General features: G+C 46.8%; 1 protein-coding gene across 1 annotated transcript in view; it reads left to right on the forward strand.

The window, feature by feature from the left end:
• Window positions 1-5,371: 5,371 nt before the first annotated feature.
• The window catches only part of ADAMTS3 (ADAM metallopeptidase with thrombospondin type 1 motif 3), a 112,494-nt gene continuing 95,609 nt past the window's right edge, over window positions 5,372-22,256 (forward strand). Inside the window, exons 1-2 of the mRNA XM_056855776.1 lie at window positions 5,372-5,440; window positions 17,169-17,196. Of these exons, the coding sequence (XP_056711754.1) occupies window positions 5,372-5,440; window positions 17,169-17,196 (97 nt within the window). The remainder of the gene's footprint in view (window positions 5,441-17,168; window positions 17,197-22,256) is intronic.

Genomic DNA, 22,256 nt, shown 5'->3' on the forward strand with positions numbered 1-22,256 from the left:
AGGAAGACCCAACAAGAGATGGACTGACTCTAAAAAGGAAGCCACGGCCCTCAGTCTGCAAGACCTGAGCAAGGCTATTAAAGATAGGACGTTTGGGAGGTCATTGATTCATAGGGTCGCCATGAGTCGGAAATGACTTGATGGCACTTAACACAAACACACACACATACGCAAGCAGAGGCTGGACAAACACTTGTCAGAGATGCTCTAGGTTGATCCTGCATTGAGCAGCAGGTTGGACTAGATGGCCTGTATGGCCCCTTCCAACTCTATGTTTCAATGATTCACAAAAAGGAGAATCATCATTGGAGAATTTCAGGTCAGAATAGCAGGAACCTGAGATCAAAATCATCCAGAAGTTATATTCCCCCTGGGATTGCTCACAGTTGAGAAATGGGGTGAAAATGGAGCAATATGTCCTCTGAATAATATCTCCCTTGAAACCCCCTGGTGTAAACGATGATTAAACAGTATGTTGAGCAAACTGGTTATCCATCATTTACACAACAACAGTTTCTCTTAAAAAAAAAAAAGTTTAGTTCCTGGAAAGAGCCCAGCCCAGGTTTATTTATGTATTTGGGAAACTGATATGCCACCTCTCCGGAGGAGCTGCCTTGGACTGAATCCCTCAGCTGTTTGTGTGCATAGGTAAAGGCAGTCCGCTGTGCAAGCACCAGGTCATTCCTGACCCATGGGGTGACATCACATCCCGATGTTTCCTAGGCAGACTGTGTTTACGGGGTGGTTTGCCAGTGCCTTCCCCAGTCATCTGCCCTTTACCCCCAGCAAGCTGGTGTGCATAACCACCTCAATAAAGACAGAAAAGACTTTCATGCATGGAATGGTACATGAATCTGAATGTATTTCTTCTCTGTGACTAGTTTATTTTGCAGAGCTCCAGGTACAACCACTTGGTTGTTTCCAGAAGCACCAGTGTGCTTCAGATGCCCTCCTTTGAGTTAAGTGTTACAAACTCTTGTTTGGGAACGGGGTGGTATGGCCAAAATCCCAGGTGCCTTTTAATTATGACCCATTTATTTTATTTATGACTCATTATGACCCCATTCTGAGCCCCGTGGCGCAGAGTGGTAAGCTGCAGTACTGCAGTCCAAGCTCTGCTCACGACCTGAGTTTGATCCCGACGGAAGTCGGTTTCAGGCAGCCGGCTCAAGGTTGACTCGGCCTTCCATCCATCCCAGGTCGGTAAAATGAGTACCCAGCTTGCTGGGGGTAAAGAGAAGATGACTGGGGAAGGCACTGGCAAACCACCCCGCAAACAAAGTCTGCCTAGGAAACGTCGGGATGTGAAACCACCCCATGGGTCTGGTGCTTGTACAGGGGACTACCTTTACCTTTACCTAGGACCCCATTGTGTGAGCCAGCATGGTGTAGTGGTTAAGTTGTCAGACTAGGTTCTGGGTTCGGATCCCCACTCTGCCATGGAAATTTGCTGGGTGACCTTGGGCCAGTCACATACTCTCAGCCAGGGCTGGATTTAGGTTTGATGAGGCCCTAAGCTATTGAAGGTAATGGGGCCCTTTGTGTGTCCAGCTGTCCTTTGTCAACAACAAATTGTCGCTGTTTTTTGTGTTGAATATATGCTATATGGTAATTTATGGACCTACCTGTAATAGATATCTAAAGCCATTTGCACATAACAAAATATGTATTTTATCAAAGTAATTGTTGAACTGAAATACAATTAAGAAGTATATTAACAGTGAAATAATTATTATTTCCTTTAAATTTTTTGAGGGGCCCCAAGAGAGTGGGGCCCTAAGGCAGCTTCATGTGTTCGTATCTCCTAAGAGTATGGTTTAATCTTATGGAGAAGGGCTGTGGTTCAGTGGTAGAGCCTCTGCTTGGCATGCAGAAGGTCCCAGGTTCGATCCCCGGCCTCTCCAGTTCAAGGGATCAGGCAGGGAGGGGACGTGAAAGACCCCTGCCTGAGACCCTGGAGAGCCGCTGCCAGTCTGAGTAGGCAAGACTGACTTGGATGGACCGAGGGCCTGACTCAGTAGAAGGCAGCTTCATGTGTTCATGGCTAAGCGCACCAAAGCTCTGACCTGGTTGGCCCAGGTTAGCCTGAAACTAATAATTTGATTAGTACAAAATTAAAAAAAGATCCTGCATTTTGTTTATTAGGAATTCCTAAAAAGAATATGGATAAATATGATAGAGTTATATGCCAATATAGTTTTGCAGCAGCCAGAATTACAATAGCAAAAAATTGGAAACAAGTGAATAAACCTTCAATTAAAGACTGGAGAAATTGTGGATGTACATGCGGATGGCCAAACTGACAGATTCTTTACATGGTAAAGATATGGAAGAGTTCAAAAAAACTTGGTTAAGGGCCATCGCATTTTGGGATGAACTGGCAAAAATGAATTTTACAAGTATAGTTAATGAATTATAGATAAAGTATGTAGCTTACGTATGTATGTAGCTAAACTGAGGCTGTCGTATTTTGGTCACGTCATGAGACGACAAGAGTCACTGGAAAAGACCGTCATGCTAGGAAACGTTGAGGGCAGCAGGAAGAGGAAGACCCAACAAGAGATGGATTGACTCAATCAAGGAAGCCACAGCCTTCAATTTGCAAGACCTGAGCCAGGCTGTCAAAAGATAGGACATTTTGGAGGACTTTCATTCATAGGGTCGCCATGAGTCGGAAGCGACTTGACGGCACTTAACACACAGACATGTCGCTTATATATAAATAGTATAAGGTAATTGTAAATACTGTCTTTTTTTTTCTTTTTTTCTTGTTCTTTTATATTGTGTTTGTTCTGTTAAAAAATCCAATAAAAATTATATATATATATATATATATATATATATATATATATATATATATATATATATATATATATATATATATATATATAAATACTGTCAGAACATATTGTCGAAGGCTTTCACGGTCAGAGTTCATTGGTTCTTGTAGGTTATCCGGGCTGTGTAACCGTGGTCTTGGAATTTTCTTTCCTGACGTTTCGCCAGCAACTGTGGCAGGCATCTTCAGAGTAGTAACACTGAAGGACAGTGTCTCTCAGTGTCAAGGGTGTAGGAAGAGTAATATATAGTCAGAAAGGGGTTGGGTTTGAGCTGAGTATTGTCCTGCAAAAGTATTGTCCTGTAAGTATCAAGATAATGTGCTAATGAGGGTATGGTATGTTAATATGGAACCATTGTATCCTGAAGTGATCTGTTAATGTGTGTAATCCAAAACTAATCTGTATGGCTATTGTTGAATGTTGTCTTTGTCTGGAGGTTTTTCAGGGCAGGAAGCCAAGCCTTATTCATTCTTAAACTCTCCTCTTTTCTGTTAAAGTTGTGCTGATGTTTGTGAATTTCAATGGCTTCTCTGTGCAATCTGACAAAATAGTTGGTAGAATTGTCCAGTCTTTCAGTGTCTTGGAATAAGACCCTGTGTCCTGTTTGGGTCAGTCCATGTTCAGCCACTGCTGATTTCTCAGGTTGGCCAAGTCTGCAGTATCTTTCATGTTCTTTTATCCTTGTTTGTATGCTGCGTTTTGTGGTCCCGATGTAAACTTCTCCACAGCTGCAAGGTATACGATATACTCCTGGAGAGGTGAGGGGGTCTCTTTTGTCTTTTGCTGATCGTAGCATTTGTTGTATTTTCTTGGTGGGTTTAAACACTGTTTGTAGGTTATGTTTTTTCAAAAGTGTTTAAACCCACCAAGAAAATACAACAAATGCTACGATCAGCAAAAGACAAAAGAGACCCCCTCACCTCTGCAGGAGTATATCGTATACCTTGCAGCTGTGGAGAAGTTTACATCGGGACCACAAAACGCAGCATACAAACAAGGATAAAAGAACATGAAAGATACTGCAGACTTGGCCAACCTGAGAAATCAGCAGTGGCTGAACATGGACTGACCCAAACAGGACACAGGGTCTTATTCCAAGACACTGAAAGACTGGACAATTCTACCAACTATTTTGTCAGATTGCACAGAGAAGCCATTGAAATTCACAAACATCAGCACAACTTTAACAGAAAAGAGGAGAGTTTAAGAATGAATAAGGCTTGGCTTCCTGTCCTGAAAAACCTCCAGACAAAGACAACATTCAACAATAGCCATACAGATTAGTTTTGGATTACACACATTAACAGATCACTTCAGGATACAATGGTTCCATATTAACATACCATACCCTCATTAGCACATTATCTTGATACTTACAGGACAATACTTTTGCAGGACAATACTCAGCTCAAACCCAACCCCTTTCTGACTATATATTACTCTTCCTACACCCTTGACACTGAGAGACACTGTCCTTCAGTGTTACTACTCTGAAGATGCCTGCCACAGTTGCTGGCGAAACGTCAGGAAAGAAAATTCCAAGACCACGGTTACACAGCCCGGATAACCTACAAGAACCACTGTCAGAACACTTCTCCGGAAGTCCAGTGGTGGTGGGATACACATGTAAGGTGGAGGGTGGGTATACGGGCACTGTTTATTGTACAATAGAATAGTAGAAGATGAACAACTGTAGTTCAAGTGCTCTTGTTGTCATTTTTGTTTGTTTTTCAGTTATTTGTTTATGTGATTTATAATTTGTGATGTTTTCTTTTTGGGTGAAAACTAATAAAAATTTATAGGAAAAAAAAAAGGAGGAGGAGGAGGAGGAGGAGGCTGCAGCTTCGTGCGTTCCTGTGTCGCCGGCCAGGGAGGTGGAGCCCGGCGGGGGCTTTATTAGGCAGCCGGGCCGGTCCGCAGGCGAGGAGCCGGCGGCGGGGAGGGCAGCAGGAGGCGGGCCGCGCAGGGGGGGCCGCCCGACGGCTCTGGCCGCCAGCAGGAGTCGCCCCCCCCCCGTTCTCCTCCTCCTCCTCCCTCTCCCGGGCCGGCCGGGCTCTCTCCTCCCCTCGCCTCTGCCTCCTCCGGCCGCAGCCAGACTTGGCGCAGGGTGCCCAGGGGAGCCGGGGCTGCCGCTTGCAAACCCAAGGGCGTGCAAACCCAGGCGTGCGTTTTAATTCTCTTTTTAATTTTTTTTTTGGGGGGGGGGGTTCTTTCTTTCTTTCTGTCTTTCTGTCTTTCTGTCTTTCTTTCTGTCTTTCTTTCTTCCTGTCTTTCTTTCTTTCTTCCTGTCTTTCTTTCTTTCTTCCTGTCTTTCTTTCTTTCTTTCTTTCTTTCTGTCTTTCTGTCTTTCTTTCTTTTTTTTGCTGCCTTCGCCCTCCCTCCTTTGCAATCGTTGCAAAGCCCAGGAATTGGGCATTCCCCGTCTCCCTCCCTCCCTCTCTCTTGCTTTCCGCCCCCCTCTTCCCTCCCTCCCCCCCCCTTTTTTTTGTTGCTTCCTTGCAAGAAACTCGCCCTCCCGCTCTCTCTCCGGGATGGTTGTGCTGTCCGCTTGCTTCTTCGCGGCCGTGCTGGGGCACCTGAGGACTTCGGCGGGCGGAGAAGTAAGTAGATGCATCCTCCCCCCCCCTCCTCCTCCCCCCCCCCCGGACTGGCTACCCACGAACCCATGAAGCTGCCTTCTACTGAATCAGACCCTCGGTCCATCAAAGTCAGTATTGCCTACCCAGACCGGCAGCGGCTCTCCAGGGTCTCAGGCGGGGGTCTTTCACATCACCGACTTTCCTAGTCCCTTTAACCGGAGATGCCGGGGATTGAACCTGGGACCTTCTGCATGCCAAGCTGATGCTCTACCACTGAGCCACAGCTCCTCCCCTAAACACATGAAGCTGCCTTCTACTGAATCAGACCCTTGGTCCATCAAAGTCAGTACTGTCTACGCAGACTGGCAGCGGCTCTCCAGGGTCTCAGGCGGAGGTCTTTCACATCACTTACTTTCCTAGTCCCTTGAACCTGGGACCTTCTGCATGCCAAGCAGATGCACTGCCTCTGAGCCATTCCCCCTCCCCAAAATGGTTCTGGGTGTAACTTTATCATCTAAATGAGTAGGATCCATCAAAGTCAGTATTGTCTACTCAGACCAGCAGCGGCTCTCCAGAGTCTCAGGCGGAGGTCTTTTCACATCACCTACTTGCCTGGTCCCTTTAACCGGAGATGCCGAGGATTGAACCTGGGACCTTCTGCATGCCAAGCAGATGCTCTGCCTCTGAGCCATGCCCCCTCCCCAAAATGGTTCTGGGTGTAACTTTATCATCTAAATGAGTAGGATCCATCAAAGTCAGTATTGTCTACTCAGACCGGCAGCGGCTCTCCAGGGTCTCAGGCAGATCACATCACCTACTTGCCTGGTCTGGAGATGCCGGGGATTGAGCCTGGGACCTTCTGCATGCCAAGCGGAGGCTCTACCACTGAGCCACAGCCACTCCCAGGGTAGCCCTGCTGGTCTGCAGGAGAGCAGTCAGATTTGAGCCCAGTAGGACGCTAGAGACCCAACAAGATCTCCAGGGTCTCAGTTTCCTGGAGTCAAAGCTCTCTTCCTCTGGAATCTGAAAGGGAACTTTGACTGCAGAAAGCTTGAACCCCTGAAATCTTGTTGATTCCCAAACGAGATTTTTCTTGCAATTGATCATCCTCTTGTTAGAAGAAGAAGAAGAGTTGGTTATTATATGCCGACTTTCTCTACCACTTAAGGAAGAATCAAACCGGCTTACAAACACCTTCCCCTCCCCACAACAGACACCCTGTGAGGTAGATGAGAGAGCTCTAAAGAACTGTGACTAGCCCAAGGTCACCCAGCTGGCTTCATGTGAAGGAATGGGGAAACCAACCTGGTTCGCCACATTAGCCTCCGCCACTCATGTGGAGGAGTGTGGAATCAAACCCGGTCCTCCAGATCAGGCTCCACTGCTTCAAACCACCGCTCTTAACCACTACACCTCACTGGCTCCCTTAGATCTATTGGTTAGCATTAGGGTTGCCACTGGCAGGGAATTGGGGGTGGGTAGGGTTCCTAAATCCAGGTTGGGGAAACTCCTGGAGATTTGGGGATGGAGCCCGGGGAGGACAGAGACCCCAGTGGGGTACAATGCCATACAGTCCACCCTCCAAAGCATCCATTCTCTCCAGGGGTACTGATCTCTCTAGTCTGGAGATGAGCTGCAATTCCAGGAGACCCCAGGTCCCACCTGGAGGCTGGCATCTCCAGTTGGCATTATTAATAATAACTCTTACCAGTATTAATCTCTCTCTGAGCGTGTCAGCATGGCTGTGTTGGGATACGTGTGCAGTGCGGCAGATGCTGATGCAAAGGCAGTTGTCCCCATCCCAAACTTTCTTCTGGGTTTACCCCCCTCCTTTCCCCCTTCCTCTCCTAATGGGTCTGATTGTATCGCAATTTCCCTGGCTCCTGCATGGAAAGAAGCCCAGATCGGCCTTAAGGTTTTAATTTGCGCCGTAATAGAAGAACTTCCTTGGTTTCTAACTTTCCCTTTGGTGCACTCTCTCTCTCTCTCTCTCTCTCTGTGTGTGTGTGTGTGTGTCTCTGGATATGTGCTTGTTTTCTTCTTTTCTCTTGTTGGCTGGAAAGACAGTATGCTGGGTATGTTTAGCCTGAAGAGGAGAAGACTGAGAGGGGATATGAGAACCATCTTCAAGTACTTGAAGGGCTGTCATGTAGAGGAGGGTGCCGAGTTCTTTTCTGTTGCCCCAGAAGGTCGGACCAGAACCAACGGGTTGAAATTAAATCAAAAGAGTTTCCATCTAGACATTAAGAAGAATTTTTTAACAGTTAGAGCGGTTCCACAGTGGAACAGGCTTCCTCGGGAGGTGGTGAGCTCTCCTTCCCTGGAGGTTTTCAAGCAGAGGCTAGATGGCCATCTGTCAGCAATGCTGATCCTATGACCTTAGGCAGATCATGAGAGGGAGGGCACCTGGGCCATCTTCTGGGCATGGGGTAGGGGTCACTCGGGGTGTGTGGTGGGGGAGATAGTTCAGAATTTCCTGCATTGTGCAGGGGGTTGGACTAGATGACCTTGGTGGTCCCTTCCGACTCTATGAATCTATGAGTATTGAACTGCATGGCTTAAAAAAAAGTAAACTCCTACAGACAGAGGATTGCAGTTACACCCTTACTCACTTTTGGGGTATTCTATATATGTATTTATGTATTTTATTTATGTCTGCCTTTCTCCCCGATGGGACCCAGTGCAGCTTATATCATTCTTCTCTCCTCTGTTTTACCCTCACAACAACCCTGTAGGGTAGGTTAGGCAGAGAGGGTGTGACTGGCCCAAGGTCACCCAGCGATCTTCCGTGGTAAAGTGAGGAGTCGAACCTGGGTTTCCCAGATCCAAGTCCAACTCTAACCACTACACCATGCTGTCTCTCCAACTCTGCCTAGAGTTGGTGTGTGCTGTTACAGTAGCAGTTTGCTAATTTCATGGTGGGGGTGGGGGGTGCACATTTTTGTTTCATTTTGTTGCAAATTGTGGATATTGGGATACCCCGGCCAAGGAATTGAGATCACTGTTACACCCTGCTTGTTTCTGTTTTCAAGCTTCTGGGCGCAATCTAGTTGGGAATGCACTGAAGCAAACCCCATAGAAGTGAATGAGGGGCATGCTGCTCTGGCGTGGTCTCCATTCACTTCAGTGGAGCATGCGCAAGATGCTTTCCTGTGGATTGCGCCCTCTGGCTGTGTAGGCTCGAGTTGTACCTCGCGGGATCGGACTTCTTGCACTATCCACTTGGTGTATAGTATAACCATGACTTCTCCCCCATGTGCCTTCTTGGATCTGCAAAGGATTTCTCCCGTCGAGTTTACCTTCTGGAGAAATCAAGACCCTTCCCTCAAAATCGGACGGGGTGTTTCTATCCCTGATGTGCTGTGTGCAGGCATTTGAACACCGTGCCGGGTAATGTTCTTCGTTGTGGGAGGGGCCTTGGCTCAGTAGTAGAGCACCTGCTTGGCATGCAGAAGGTCCCAGGTTCAATCCCCGGCATCTCCAGTTGAAAGGGACTAGGCAAGTAGGTGATGTGAAAGACCTCTGCCTGAGACCCTGGAGAGCTGCTGCCGGTCGCAGTAGACAATACTGACTTTGATGGACCAAGGGTTGGTTTAGTAGAAGGCAGCTTCGTGTGTTCATGGCTAAGCGCACCAAAGCTCTGACCCGGTTGGCCCAGGTTAGCCTGATCTCGTCAGATTGTGGAAGCTAAGCAGGGTTGGCCCAGGTTAGTACTTGGATGGGAGACCAACAAGGAAATCTAGGGTCGCTGCACAGAGGCAAGCAATGACAAACCACCTCTGAACGTCTCTTGCCTTAAAATCCCCATGGGATAGCCATGAGTCGACTTGAGGGCCCTTTCCACTACCACTGCCAACTAGAGAGCCAGCATGGTGTAGTGGTTAAGAGCGGCAATTAAAAGTGGTGGACTCTGATCTGGAGAACTGGGTTTGATTCCCCACTCTTCCACACGAGAGGCGGAGGCTAATCTGGTGAACCGGGTTGGTTTCCCCACCCCTACACATGAAGCCAGCTGGGTGACCTTGGGCTAGCCTCAGCTCTCTCAGCCCCACCTAACTCACAAGGTGTCTGTTGTGGGGAGGGAAAGGGAAGGTGATTGTAAGCCGGTTTGATACTTCCTTAAGGAAGTCGACATATAAAAACCAACTCTTCTTCTTCAAGTGCCCCCAAAGCAAATGTTTGTCTTTGATTTTGGAATATTTTCCTGGCGTTTCCCAGGCATGCAATCTGACTCTTCTTACCCCTGTCTTTCAATGAATTTTTGAAACAAAACATCCAAGAAAAGGGCTCTTCCTCCTACCTTTTTGCAATCCTTATACCATAATTTTCCCACGGCTTCTTTTGTTTGCATGGAAACCCGTGGACCGCTCTCTGAAAGGAAAGAGATGTCCGTTTTTTGACACACACATGTTCCTCTGGAACCTTGCCTGCTTCCTTCTGTCCTTGTATAGCTTAAAGAGCCCCCCCCTTTGAAAGTTGAGAGGCAAATCACTGGCTCTCTCCTTCCTTTTGATCTCTGTTTCTGTCTCCTGTTCAGGACGCATCTTTTCTGGTTTTAAGAAGTCATCCTAGACTTAAAAAAAAATATCATTTCCGAATGAATTAAAATAATAATAATAATATGGACTAGCCTCATTGTTAGAAAGTGATGTGCATTTTAAATGACACGTCCTCCAATCCCGTCCTTACGTAGGTACCTAACTTCTTTGCTTGCCCTGCATATGGCGGAAAGTCTGCAGTAAATCTAATGCTGGAACTCCCGGCTCTCTTAACCTACAAAGACTCAAATGGTTAAGATTTGGGGGATTTTTTTCCAGCTTGGGTTCAGTTGAGTTTTTAAACTCTCTGGTTTGATGCCGGCTTGGATGCTAAGTTTTTAAAAAAGTTTACCTACCTGTTATGCTTTCAGCATTCAAAATACACGTCTTGTTTTGTTGCAGTTGTTACAACAGCCCTGACAGGTAGGCCAGGATTAGCCTCGTACAGCAGATGGCGGGGAAGGGGGATCAAGAGAGGGTGGTCTTGCCTAAGGCCCCTAAGAGCATTTGGCAATTTACGTATGGCTGTTTCCTCGCGATCACCCCCCCCCCATTACTTCAGGGCTTTGCTTTGATTATGCTTGCATTTTCTGACTGTCGGACGTCACCGCGCTCTCCCCATGCATTTCCCTGCACGTTTTCCCCACTTTTTCTGGTTGCTGGCTAAACACAAACCCAGAAAACTTTGGGAAAATGAGCAGGGAAATGCGCGGGGCGAGCGCGGTGACAGTCAGAAAATGCAAGCATAATCAAAGCAAAGCCCTGAAATAGTCGGTGGGGCGACGGTGAGGGAAACAGCCATGCGTAAGTGACCTTTGTGGCAGAGGGGGTGTTTGAACAGCGAACTGCAGTGCATTTTCTTCAAGTACTTGAAGGGCTATCATATAGAGGATGGTGCCGAGTTGTTTTCTGTTGTCCCAGAAGGGTGGACCAGAACCAACGGGTTGGAATTAAATCAAAAGAGTTTCTGTCTAAACATTAGGAAGAATTTTCTAACCATTTGAGCGGTTCCTCAGTGGAACAGGCTTCCTCGGGAGGTGGTGGGCTCTCCTTCCCTGGAGGTTTTTAAGCAGAGGTTAGATGGCCATCTGTCAGCAATGCTGATTCTATGACCTTAAGCAGATGATAACCATCTTCTGGGAAAGAAGTAGGGGGTCACTGGGGGTGTGGGGGGGAGGTAGTTGTGATTTTCCTGCATTGTGCAGGGGGTTGGACTAGATAACCCTGGTGGTCCCTTCCAACTCTATGATTCTGTTTGCTGAGCTACGTAGCAACCAACACATCCATTTGGGACCAATGCAGATCCGTTTCACATACGTTAGTGCTGACTGAAATGGCTTGTATCTCTCTAAGCTGAAGGCAGGCTACCAGCCAGTGTCTGGAAAACACAGCAACTATGACCAAATGTATAAACGAAGTGACAATTCAAAATGCAAACATTGTCAAAGTGTGCATGTAATCACTTTGTTTATACATCTGGTCATAGTTGCTGTGTTTTCCATACATTTTGCATGCTTATAGCACAGGTGATTTGTTAAATTTCCAGCCAGTGTCTGGCAATCCACCAGGGGCTTGAAATGCCTCTGGTTTTTCAAGTCCCAGGAGGCAGCCAAAACATGAACACACATGAAGTTGCCTTATACTGCCTTGGTTCCACAAGGTCAGTATAGTCTACTCAGACCGGCAGCAGCTCTCTAGGGTCTCCGGTAGAGGTATTTTGCATCGCCTACGGCCAAGTCTTTTTAAACTGGAGATGCCAGGGATTGAACTTGGGGCCTTCTGCATGCAAAGCAGAGGCTCTCCCACTGAGCCACAGCCTCTGCCAGTTTACTAAGTGGCAGGAAGGCAGGGTGCATTTGGCTCGGCGGGGCGCAAATTGTGCAGGCTTGGGCTAGTCTCCTAAACTCTTCTGATTGGTGGTGGTGGAAAGCGCTGTCAAGTCACAGCTGACTTGTGGCGACCCCGTAGGGTTTTCAAGGCAAGAGATGTTCAGACGTGGTTTGCCATGGCCTGCCTCCGCGTGGGCTGAGAGAGTTCAGAGAGAACTGTGACTGGCCCAAAGTCACCCAGCAGGCTTCATGTGGAGGAGTGGGGAATCGAACCCATTTCTCCAGATCAGAGTCCACTGCTCTTACCCACTACACCACGCTAGCTCTCTACTTTTCTGTTTGCATCTCCTTACAGTTAATACATGTGACCCTTGAAACAGCTTATGCTGTTTGCATGCGCCAATATCACCTCCTGCCAGTATGCTGAGAACCGTGTTTGGCCACGGAGAAGGAAAAATGAATTTTTGGAGATCGCTTTGCACAACAGAATTGGTGTGTGTGGGGGAGCTCATTCCAGGGTTTCCCTTTTCTTTTAGACCTGTTCACAAGTTACTGCTTGGTGGAGGGCCAGCGTGGTATAGTGTTAAGAGCAGTGGTTTGGAGCGATGGAGTCTGATCTGGAGAACCCGGTTTGATTCCCCACTCCTCCACATGAGATGCAGAGGCTAATCTGGTGAACTGGATTTGTTTCCCCACTCCTACACACGAAGCCAGCTGGGTGACCTTGGGCTAATCACACTCTCTCAGCCCCACCTACCTCACAGGGTGTCTGTGGTGGGGAGGGGAAGGGAAGGTGATTGTAAGCCGGTTTGAGTCTCCCTTAAGTGGTAGAGAAAGTCGGCATATAAAAACCAACTCTTCTTCTTAAGTAATTCTTGGGTTACATTCAGTGTACGTACAGCTAAACCTGTGATACAAACCCCATGTCTCTCCCGATGCTGCTCCCTGGCTTCAGTTTGTGTGTACATGCAGAATGGATGCGTGTTTCCTGTAATGTGTGAAGAGGGCTTTTGCACAGACTAGCGAGAATCATATCATTATGTAAGCCTGGGGCATGACCGCATCCAGAATCTTAGGAATGTGTATGCCCTATTAATAAAAGGAGCTACCGCAGGGTTTTGAAGGGCTACGAAAGCTGTTTGCATGAGCTCAAGTCTAAGGCATCAAATGAGGATCCCGTTCCTGTTGCTTTTTCCAAGTCCTGCATTGGCATTCAGTTGCATTGTGAAAGTGAGGACAGCCCTGCTGGATCAGACCAAGTCCCATCAGTCTGTTCACAGTGGCCAACCAGGTACCTCTAGGAAGCCCAAAAACAAGATGACTGCAGCAGCATTGTCCTGCCTGTGTTCCACAGCACCTAATAGATTAGGCATGCTCATATGATCCCGGAGATAATAGTTGTGCATCATGACTAGTATCCATTTTGACTAGTAGCCATGGATAGCCCTATCCTCCATGAACATGTCCACTCCCCTCTTAAAGCCTGCCAAGTTGGCAAGTGCATCTAATCCTGCAGCCTCTTTCACACAGCAGCCACCCAGTTGCTTCAGAGGGCCAACAAAGAGGGCACAGCGTCCAAGGCTTTCCCTGATGTTGTCTCAGCACTGGTTGACTGCCTTGGTATATGGAGGTTCCATTTATTCACCACAACTAGTAGCCACTGATGGACCTCTCCTCTGTGAATCTGTCTAACCCTCTTTTAAAGATATCTGTGCTCATGGCTGTTTTTATCTCCATGGGTCCCCAATTGCTCCATTGCAAGTGGGCCCTGAACATTTAAAAAATAAAGGTAAAGGTAGTCCCCTGTGCAAGCACCATGTCATTACTGACCCATGGGGTGATGTCACATCACAACGTTTACTAGGCAGACTCTATTTTACGGGGTAGTTTGCCATTTCCTTCCCCAGTTGGCTACACTCTACCCCCAGCAAGCTGGGTGCTCATTTTATCGACCTCAGAAGGACAGAAGGTTGAGTCAACCTTGAGCCAGCTACCTGAAACCGACTTCCGTCGGGATCGAACTCAGGTCGTGAGCAGAGTTTAGACCGCAGGACTGCAGCTGAGCCACTCTGAGCCACAGGGCTCCTTATCCCCCAAATTACAGCACATTTAAATGTAGGTCTCAGTTCAAAAAGAACTGCTTTTATAGATCAGATAAAGTTTATCGTATAAGGCCATAGGCCATTACAATCTAAAACAATATAACCACAAGTTAAAATGTACAAGATGTTTTTATATGAGATGTGTTGGTTGCTAAGCATGCAAATAGGTTTGAGAGGCAAAAGGGGGGTATTTTGCCAGGGGGCTGAAGATGGCGTGACAAGAGCTGAAGATGGCGGGACATCATTGGGCACGCTTATTTCATTTTTCCTGCTGCCATCTTTTGCCAAATAGGCCTGCAGCTTTTTGAAGTGCTGTAAAACCTGTGTGCTCAGAGACAAATTGCAATGTGCCCATTTTTCTCCGTGAGTTTAGTTCTGGGGCAGAAACAAGAGTCTTCAGCTTCTTTTGGTTTCCCCGGTATTCAGACCTTGAAGAGCTGTCAGCATATACATGTTTGCTTGTTCCCCCCGCACACACTCCATCCCCAGTGAATCTTAGGCTTAATTACCTTTCCTGAAGGTATTTCTTCAACCACCAGATGCTAATTTCTTTTGGTATAGTGGCACAATGCGATAGAATGGCCCATTCAGAAATCTGGGTTTATTAGCTCAAGCTGTTTATGCGAAAGCCATTATTTATGGAGCTTTATTAGTACATTGGGTAGCGGCTGCTTATTCATTCCATGCCATGCCTTTGGGTGGAGGAGATTTCCAGCGTTATAGGGCAAGCGAGCCAAACCTATCTGTTTTTGGCTTTGCTATACTCTTCAACTCATTATGCTTGAGAAAGTTACTACCTTGCTGGATCAGGGGAATGCTGTAGACATAGTTTATCTAGATTTCAGTAAGGCTTTTGATAAGGTTCCACATAGTATTCTAGTTGACAAATTGGGAAAATGTGGGTTAGATCCTATTATTGTTAGATGGATCTGCAACTGGTTGACAGATCGTACCCAAAGAGTGCTAGTTAATGGTTCCTCGTCCACTTGGAGAGAAGTGACTAGCGAAGTTCCTCAGGGATCTGTGCTGGGCCCTGTGTTGTTCAACCTCTTTATAAATGATTTGGATGAAGGAATACAGGGGATGCTTATTAAATTTGAAGATGATACTAAATTGGGAGGGGTAGCAAATACGGTAGAAGACAGAGCCAAGATGCAGGATGATCTTGACAGGCTGGAGAAGTGGGCTAGAACTAATAAAATGCACTTCAACAAAGACAAATGTAAAGTTCTGCATTTAGGTAGGAAAAATCAAGTGCATAATTATAGGATGGGGGAGACTTGTCTGAGCAGTAGTGTGTGTGAAAAGGATCTTGGGGTCTTAGTAGACCGAACACTGAACATGAGTCAGCAGTGTGATGCTGTAACTAAAAAGGAAAATGCAGTCTTGGGCTGCATCAACAGAAGTATAGTGTCCAGATCATGCGAAGTGATGGTATCGCTTTACTCTGCTCTGGTTAGACCTCAACTAGAGTACTGTGTTCAGTTTTGGGCACCACAATTTAAGAAGGATGTAGACAAGCTGGAACGTGTCCAGAGAAGGGCAACAAAGATGGTGAGGGGTCTGGAGACCAAGTCCTATGAGGAAAGGTTGAAGGAGCTGGGTATGTTTAGCCTGAAGAGGAGAAGATTGAGAGGGGATATGATAACCATCTTCAAGTACTTGAAGGGCTGTCATATAGAGGAGGGTGCCGAGTTGTTTTCTGTTGCTCAAGAAGGTCGGACCAGAACCAACGGGTTGAAATTAAATCAAAAGAGTTTCCGTCTAGACATTAGGAAGAATTTTCTAACTGTTAGAGCGGTTCCTCAGTGGAACAGGCTTCCTTGGGAGGTGGTAAGCTCTCCTTCCCTGGAGGTTTTTAAGAAGAGGTTAGATGGCCATCTGTTAGCAATGCTGATCCTATGACCTTAGGCAGATCATGAGAGGCCATCTTCTGGTCACTAGGGGGTGGAGGGTGGAGGTAGTTGTGAATTTCCTGCATTGTGCAGGGGGTTGGACTTGATGGCCCTGGTGGTCCCTTCCAACTCTATGATTCTATGATTCTATTCCTTCATGGAACCTCCACGTACAGTGGCAGTGTACCTGAACCCCAGTGGCCAAGAGTAAACCGCTGACGCCTGGCTTCTCTTATATGTCCTGCAGCAGAACTTCTGGACTGGACTGTTCTGATTGATCTGTGTATTAGAGGAGGGGATGTGGCTCAATGATGCAGGTCCCAGGTTCAATCCCAGGCATCTCCTGCTGCAAAGCACCAGGTGGTAGGTGATGTGACAGACCTCTGCCTGAGATAGGGTTGCCAACTTCCAGGTACTAGCTGGAGATCTCCTGCTACTACAGCTGATCTCCAGCCAATAGAGATCCGTTCCCCTGAAGAAAATGGCAATTGGACTCTGTGGCATTGAAGCCCCTCCCCTCCCCAAGCCCCTCCCTCCTCAGGCTCTGCCCCAAACCTCCCGCCGGTAGCGAAGAGGGACCTTTTCAACTAGGGTTGCCAGGTGCCCGCTGGTGGCGGGCAAACCCCCGGCAATTTCCCCCTCTGTCCGCCAACCCTCAGGTGGTCAGCAGGCAGATGTGCAAGCACGCGTGCATACCACATGCGTCACTTCCGTCACTTAACAAGAAGAGCCTCCCGCCGGAGGAGGTAAGGTACCTGGCAACCCTACTGGCAACCCTATCCGGAATAGGGCTTTCAGGTCCCCTCTCTCCTCCGACGGGAGGCTATGGGGCTGCAGTTAGGATTATGCGAGCGTGCACGTCACTTCCGGTTGTAAACCAGAAGTGCCGTGCGCACGGTGTGTGCGCTCGCGTGCACGTTTGCCTGCCGACCCTCAGGTGGTCGGCGGGCAGAGGGGCGAATTGCCAGGGGTTTGCCCGCCACCACCGGGCACCTGGCAACCCTACCCGGAGAGCTGCTGCCAGTCTGAGTAGGCAATACTGACTTTGATGGACGGATGGTCTGATTCAGTATAAGGCAGCGTTGTGTGCTATCTAGTACATTTTTATCTGATCCTCCAGGGAGTCACATGCATTCCTCCTTTTATCCTCATGGCGAACATGTGAGTCAGGGTACCGAGAAAGAGAGACTGTTCGACCCAAGGTCAGCCAATGAGCTTCATCGCAGAGTGGGATTTGAACCCGAGTCTCCCAGATTGTATTCAGATACTCAAACTACTGCATCGCACAACCCACAAAGGCAGTTCTTTTAAAAACAACAACCACAAAACTAGAGTCTTGGACCGGACGTAAATTAACGCTTGTTTCATTTTGTTTCTCTTTCCAGGCTGTTAAAGAAGAAATTATTCAGATAGGTAAGAAGACTCATTAATATGCTTTTTCTGCCATGTCTTTCAGTTTCTGGTATCTTTGACAGGTTTTTTCCCCTTGGTTTTTTCCTTTTCTGATTTTGTCCTGTTGCCTTGCTTATTGGATGTTTTATGCTGCTGGGTTGCCTTATCTTTATGTTTTTGTAATCCCCCTTGATCCTCGGCGAGAAAGGCAGACTGTAAATGAACAAAATAAATGTATGCACAGGGAAACCCAGGGCAAAAAAACAATAATGGGTGCAAGGGAATTAGATTTTAATAAAGTCTGTAACCCCTACGCGTTTCACGCACGCTTCTTCGGGGGGATCTTTCTCCGTTTTGGAGTTCCATGCCAGCAACTGGAGAAAGATCACCCTGAAGAAGTGTGTGTGAAATGCATAGGGGTTACAGAATTTATTAAAATCTAATTCCCCTGCACCGATTGATATTTTTTTCCAGCCTTCATTTTGTTTTGGTGGGGCCCCCATTTTCTTGCAGGGAAAGCCAGGCCACGCGATAAATCGCAGGGATATCTGATGGACTGGTTTCTTTCTGCTGGGTGGACTTTTTTCCCCCTTTACCCATTTTTCGTCACCAGGGCTCTAAATTTGTTTTTTTCTGATGCTCCACTGGTAACAAAGCAGGTGGCATTGCTAACTCTCTTTCTATATATATATCTTTTCTTTTTAAAAATTTTATTCCCCCACCCCTTTTTCCTTCTGTATCCCATTTTCTATTAAAAACCAATAAAAATATTTTTTTTAAAAAATTGTTAGTGTGGTGGGGTGGGGGGATGATGATTGCCATATTATTCCGTGCAAGGTTCCAGAAACTAGAACGTCTGATACCAAATATGCTCACAAAATGCAGTCATATCCCTATGTGTGATACAAAAGACATGTTGCTTTTCTATGCAGACTTGAGAGCCAGCGTGGTGTGGTGGTTTGGAGCGGTGGACTCTGATCTGGAGAACTGGGTTCGATTCCCCACTCCTCCACATGAAGCCAGCTGGGTGACCTTGGGCTAGTCACAGCTCTCTCAGCCCCACCTACCTCACAGGGTGTCCGTTATGGGGAATTGTAAGCCGATTTGATTCTTCCTTAAGTGGTAGAGAAAGTTGGCATATAAAAACCAACTTCCTCTTCTTCCTCTTCTTCCTCTTCTTCTTCCTCTTCTTCTTCTTCTTCCATCTGTTGAATTAAATGGGCTTAAAAGTGAATAAGTGTGTGGGGCTCCACTTCTAGGTACCCACAAACGATCATTGCTAGCGCCTGCAAAGAAACATGTTCTACGCCAGTAGATCATGGCTTGGATTAAGACTTAAACATATTTCTTTATTCAATCGACGCCCTGTTGTTACAGCACAGATGGGACCTCCACGTGGCTTGGAGTGATGCCCCAGAAGGCAAATTTAAAATCTGTAAAAGGACTAGTCTGATCACAGTTATAGGAATGGTGGTGAAAATATCCATCAAGTTGCAGCAGGTTTGTGGTGACTCTGTAGGGTTTTCAAGGCACAAGGTGAGCAGAGGTGGTTTGCCATTGCCTATCTCTGCGTTGTGACCCAGGACTTTCTTGGCGGTCTCCCATTCCAGTGCAAACCCGGGCTGACCCTGCTTAGCTTCCGAGATCAGATTAGACAGGGCTAGCCTGGGCCATCCAGGTCAGGGCATTTCAATAATACCTTCAGCCTGGAGCCGATCACGGGGTCTTGAAGCATCTCCCTAGGAGATGCAACTCCAAACTTCTCCTGAAAACCCTTTGAGGGAAGAGGTGCTGGAAGTTGTCTGGGCGGCCGGCTGCCTTCACCATGTTAGAATCTTCCCTGCCATGGAAGCTTGCCAGGTGACCTTGGGTCGGTCACATACTATCAACCAAACCTACTTTGCAGGGTTGTTGTGCAAATAAAACAGAGCACAGGCAAATGATGGAGAAAGGTAGGGTAATTTAAATTTAAGAAATAAATTATACTAATTCATGATGGCTGGGTGCTTTGGAATATATGTGTGTGTATACATATGTGTGTGTGTACATATGCTAAGCCTGAGGTTCCCTTCCAGAACAGAACTTTTGTACATTGGAAAAGATTATTTATTTAAAAGACCGTCAGTCTTTGCAAGTGTGCTACAGACACAGCTGTGTGTGGGCAGACAACTAGTAAAAATAGCTCTGGGTTAGTAACAAGGTACACTGAAAGACAGCGTGGTGCAGCATTAGAGTTGGACCAAATAGACCTGGATTCCAATCCCCACATGCCAGATAATTTACCGGGTGCCAGCCATTCTCCTTCAGCCCAGCCTACCTCACAGTGCTGTTGTGAAGATGAGAGAAGAACTCTGTCCTTGGAGGACAGGGGGGAAAAATTGCTCTAAATAAATGAACAATCGCTTGCGAGTGTGGTGTAGCGGTTAAGAGCGGTCGATTGGAGCGGTGGATTCTGATCGGAAGAACTGGGTTCGATTCCCCACTCCTCCACATGAGCGGTAGACTCTAATCTAGAGAACCAGGTTGGTTTCTCCACTCTTACACATAAGGCCAGCTGTGTGACCTTGGGCTAGTCTCAGCTCTCTTAGAGCTCTCTCAGCCCCACCTACCTCACAGGGTGTCTGTTGTGGGGAGAGGAAGAGAAGGTGATTGTAAGCCGGTTTGATTGTTCCTTATGTGGTAGAGAAAAGCGGCATATAAAAAAAACCCTCTTCTTCTGCTGCTTAGTTCCCCCGCCCCATACGTGTGTGAATTGCAAGTCGGATTTCTTGCGCAACAGGAAAAAGTTTCTGTGGAGTTCTGAAACTTTCTTTAATGCTTGTCTTAAGAAGGAGGGTCTTAAATCCTCAGGGTCTGTGACCCCTTAATATGTAGTATCAAACCTGTTCCAGGATGCCTCTTAGAGAAAAAAGCTTAGCTGCAGGCACTTCAAAAGGCTTCCTTGAAACTCCTTCAATTTCATTTCCAGCCTTTCAATCCAAGCCTTATCTCTGCTCAGCCAGTCGTCTCCTTGAATTTGCAGGTAACTTTTATCAGACCACAAACACCACTTTTCCGGAATATAGTCAGTCTCACGTGAGCCAGTGGTTGCCCCCTGAGGACAAGACAAGTAAGCTAAGAAAAATAAGAAATATATAATAGACAGTGGTCAGGAAAAACAACAACAATTTATTCAAAATTGATAATTCATATAATAAAATCCATAAGTAGGGTCAAACCAGTGGAACAGGCTTCCTCGGGAGGTGGTAAGCTCTCCTTCCCAGGAGGTTTTTAAGGTTAGATGGCCATCTGTCAGCAATGCTGATTCTATTACCTTAGGCAGATGATGAGAGGGAGGGCGTCTTGGCCATCTTCTGGGCATGGAGTAGGGGGTCACTGGGGGTGTGGAGGGGAGGAAGTTGTGAATTTCCTGCATTGTGCAGGGGGTTGGACTAGATGACCCTGGTGGTCCCTATGATTCTGTGACTTAATTACATAATTATTTTAGAAATATTAAAGAGAGTATCAATCTATCTTTCCTCCCTAATTTCTTTTTTATTTTCTTCTTTTATATGATATAGTGTTGATGAAAACAGAAGGTAGAAACAGAATAGGTCTATTAAGAGTAAGTTCTGATAGACGATAGATGACGTAAGATTAGTATGAAATACTGTATTGTGTTTGTAAGGCGCTGATGTCTATGTTGTTTAATAGTTGAAAAATAAAAAATTATTATATAAAAAAATTCCCTGCAGCTTCTGTGGGGTTGCGAGGAATACGAGCAAGCCAGTGTAAGCGAGCGGACAAGCGTATCGTGTAGTTTGCCCCTGAGTCACAGAGCTGTCTCCTCCACTCTAACATATATTTTACGGGCCCAGAGCAATTCCCACGCACCACCCGATGATACGCTGCTCTCAAATAGATCTATATTTTTAGCCATTGCAGCCAGCGAAAAAGAATGACTGGAGTCTGCATAGCATTTTATCCTGCAAAGCCGCCTTGGCTGAGAGTTGTGAAATCTCCGTCCTGGAATTCAGCACGGCATACAAGCATGGAGGTGACAGAATACTGATAACGTTGAGGGGTTTCTGACAAGAGCTTGGCCGTTGGGCTCGTCCAGATGATGCTGGACAGCTGTCTCGAGGAGCGTCTGTGAAAGATTTGCCCTCGAGGCTCCCCGTTTGGATTCCACCATATGTTCAGGGTGGGGGAAGGAGGGAGGAAAAGGCAACTTTCTCACTATGAGCTGACTGAAGAAATTTCAGTCCCTTGGGAAACAATCATGGTTCATAGAATCATAGAGTTGGAAGGGACCACCAGGGTCATCTAGTCCAACCCCCTGCACAACGCAGGCGATTCACAACTACCTCCCCCCACAAATTATATGGGACTCCATCCCACATATGAGATATTTCATTTTCTCTTCCTCTGAGCTGATTCTTCCTGCTTTCTCAGTCTCGCCTGGCTTTTTTTCCATGATCTCCAGCGTTGCCTTTTGGGTGGTGAGAGTGGCCCCTCCCTTTCCTTTTCTCTAGTGGAAAAGCTGGTTTAATCCAACCATTATCTCCCCCCCCCACACACTTTTCATGAGGGACTATTTACAAGTTCCCATCGCAGAACTCCCGTGCCATGCGTGCGCTTGCCCGTAGACTCTTCAGCTTTCTTTCTTTTCCCCCCTGTTCTTAGACCAAGGTCTTGAACAATGAAACCGTAAAACTCAAATAAGACTCGTGTCCAAAAAACACCTCTCTTCGACTCTTCTCTGTGGCTTCCAAAAAACGAGCAACCAAATAAGAACGCGGAGGGTCAGAATCCCCTAAGAGGAACTGAACCTTTTGCTCCAAAGTTGCTCGAGAAGACACGGACCATTTGTTAAAAACTGGTGTAATCCATTTTAGCCTGAGTTGGTATACGTAAGGACAGTGCAAAAGATGTACCGAGGAGTCCACCGACTGAAGAGGGCAGAGACACAGCCGGTCTGAAAAAGGGATCTTTAGCATATGGCCCAGGCAAAACTATGAAAAAGTGCAATTAAATCTTGAATGCATGAAGGTTCTACATAACTTTAGAGAATCCAGATAGAAGGAAGGTAGATTACCCTT

Source organism: Euleptes europaea, chromosome 9, assembly GCF_029931775.1.
Source record: "Euleptes europaea isolate rEulEur1 chromosome 9, rEulEur1.hap1, whole genome shotgun sequence".
Lineage (NCBI taxonomy): Eukaryota > Metazoa > Chordata > Lepidosauria > Squamata > Sphaerodactylidae > Euleptes > Euleptes europaea.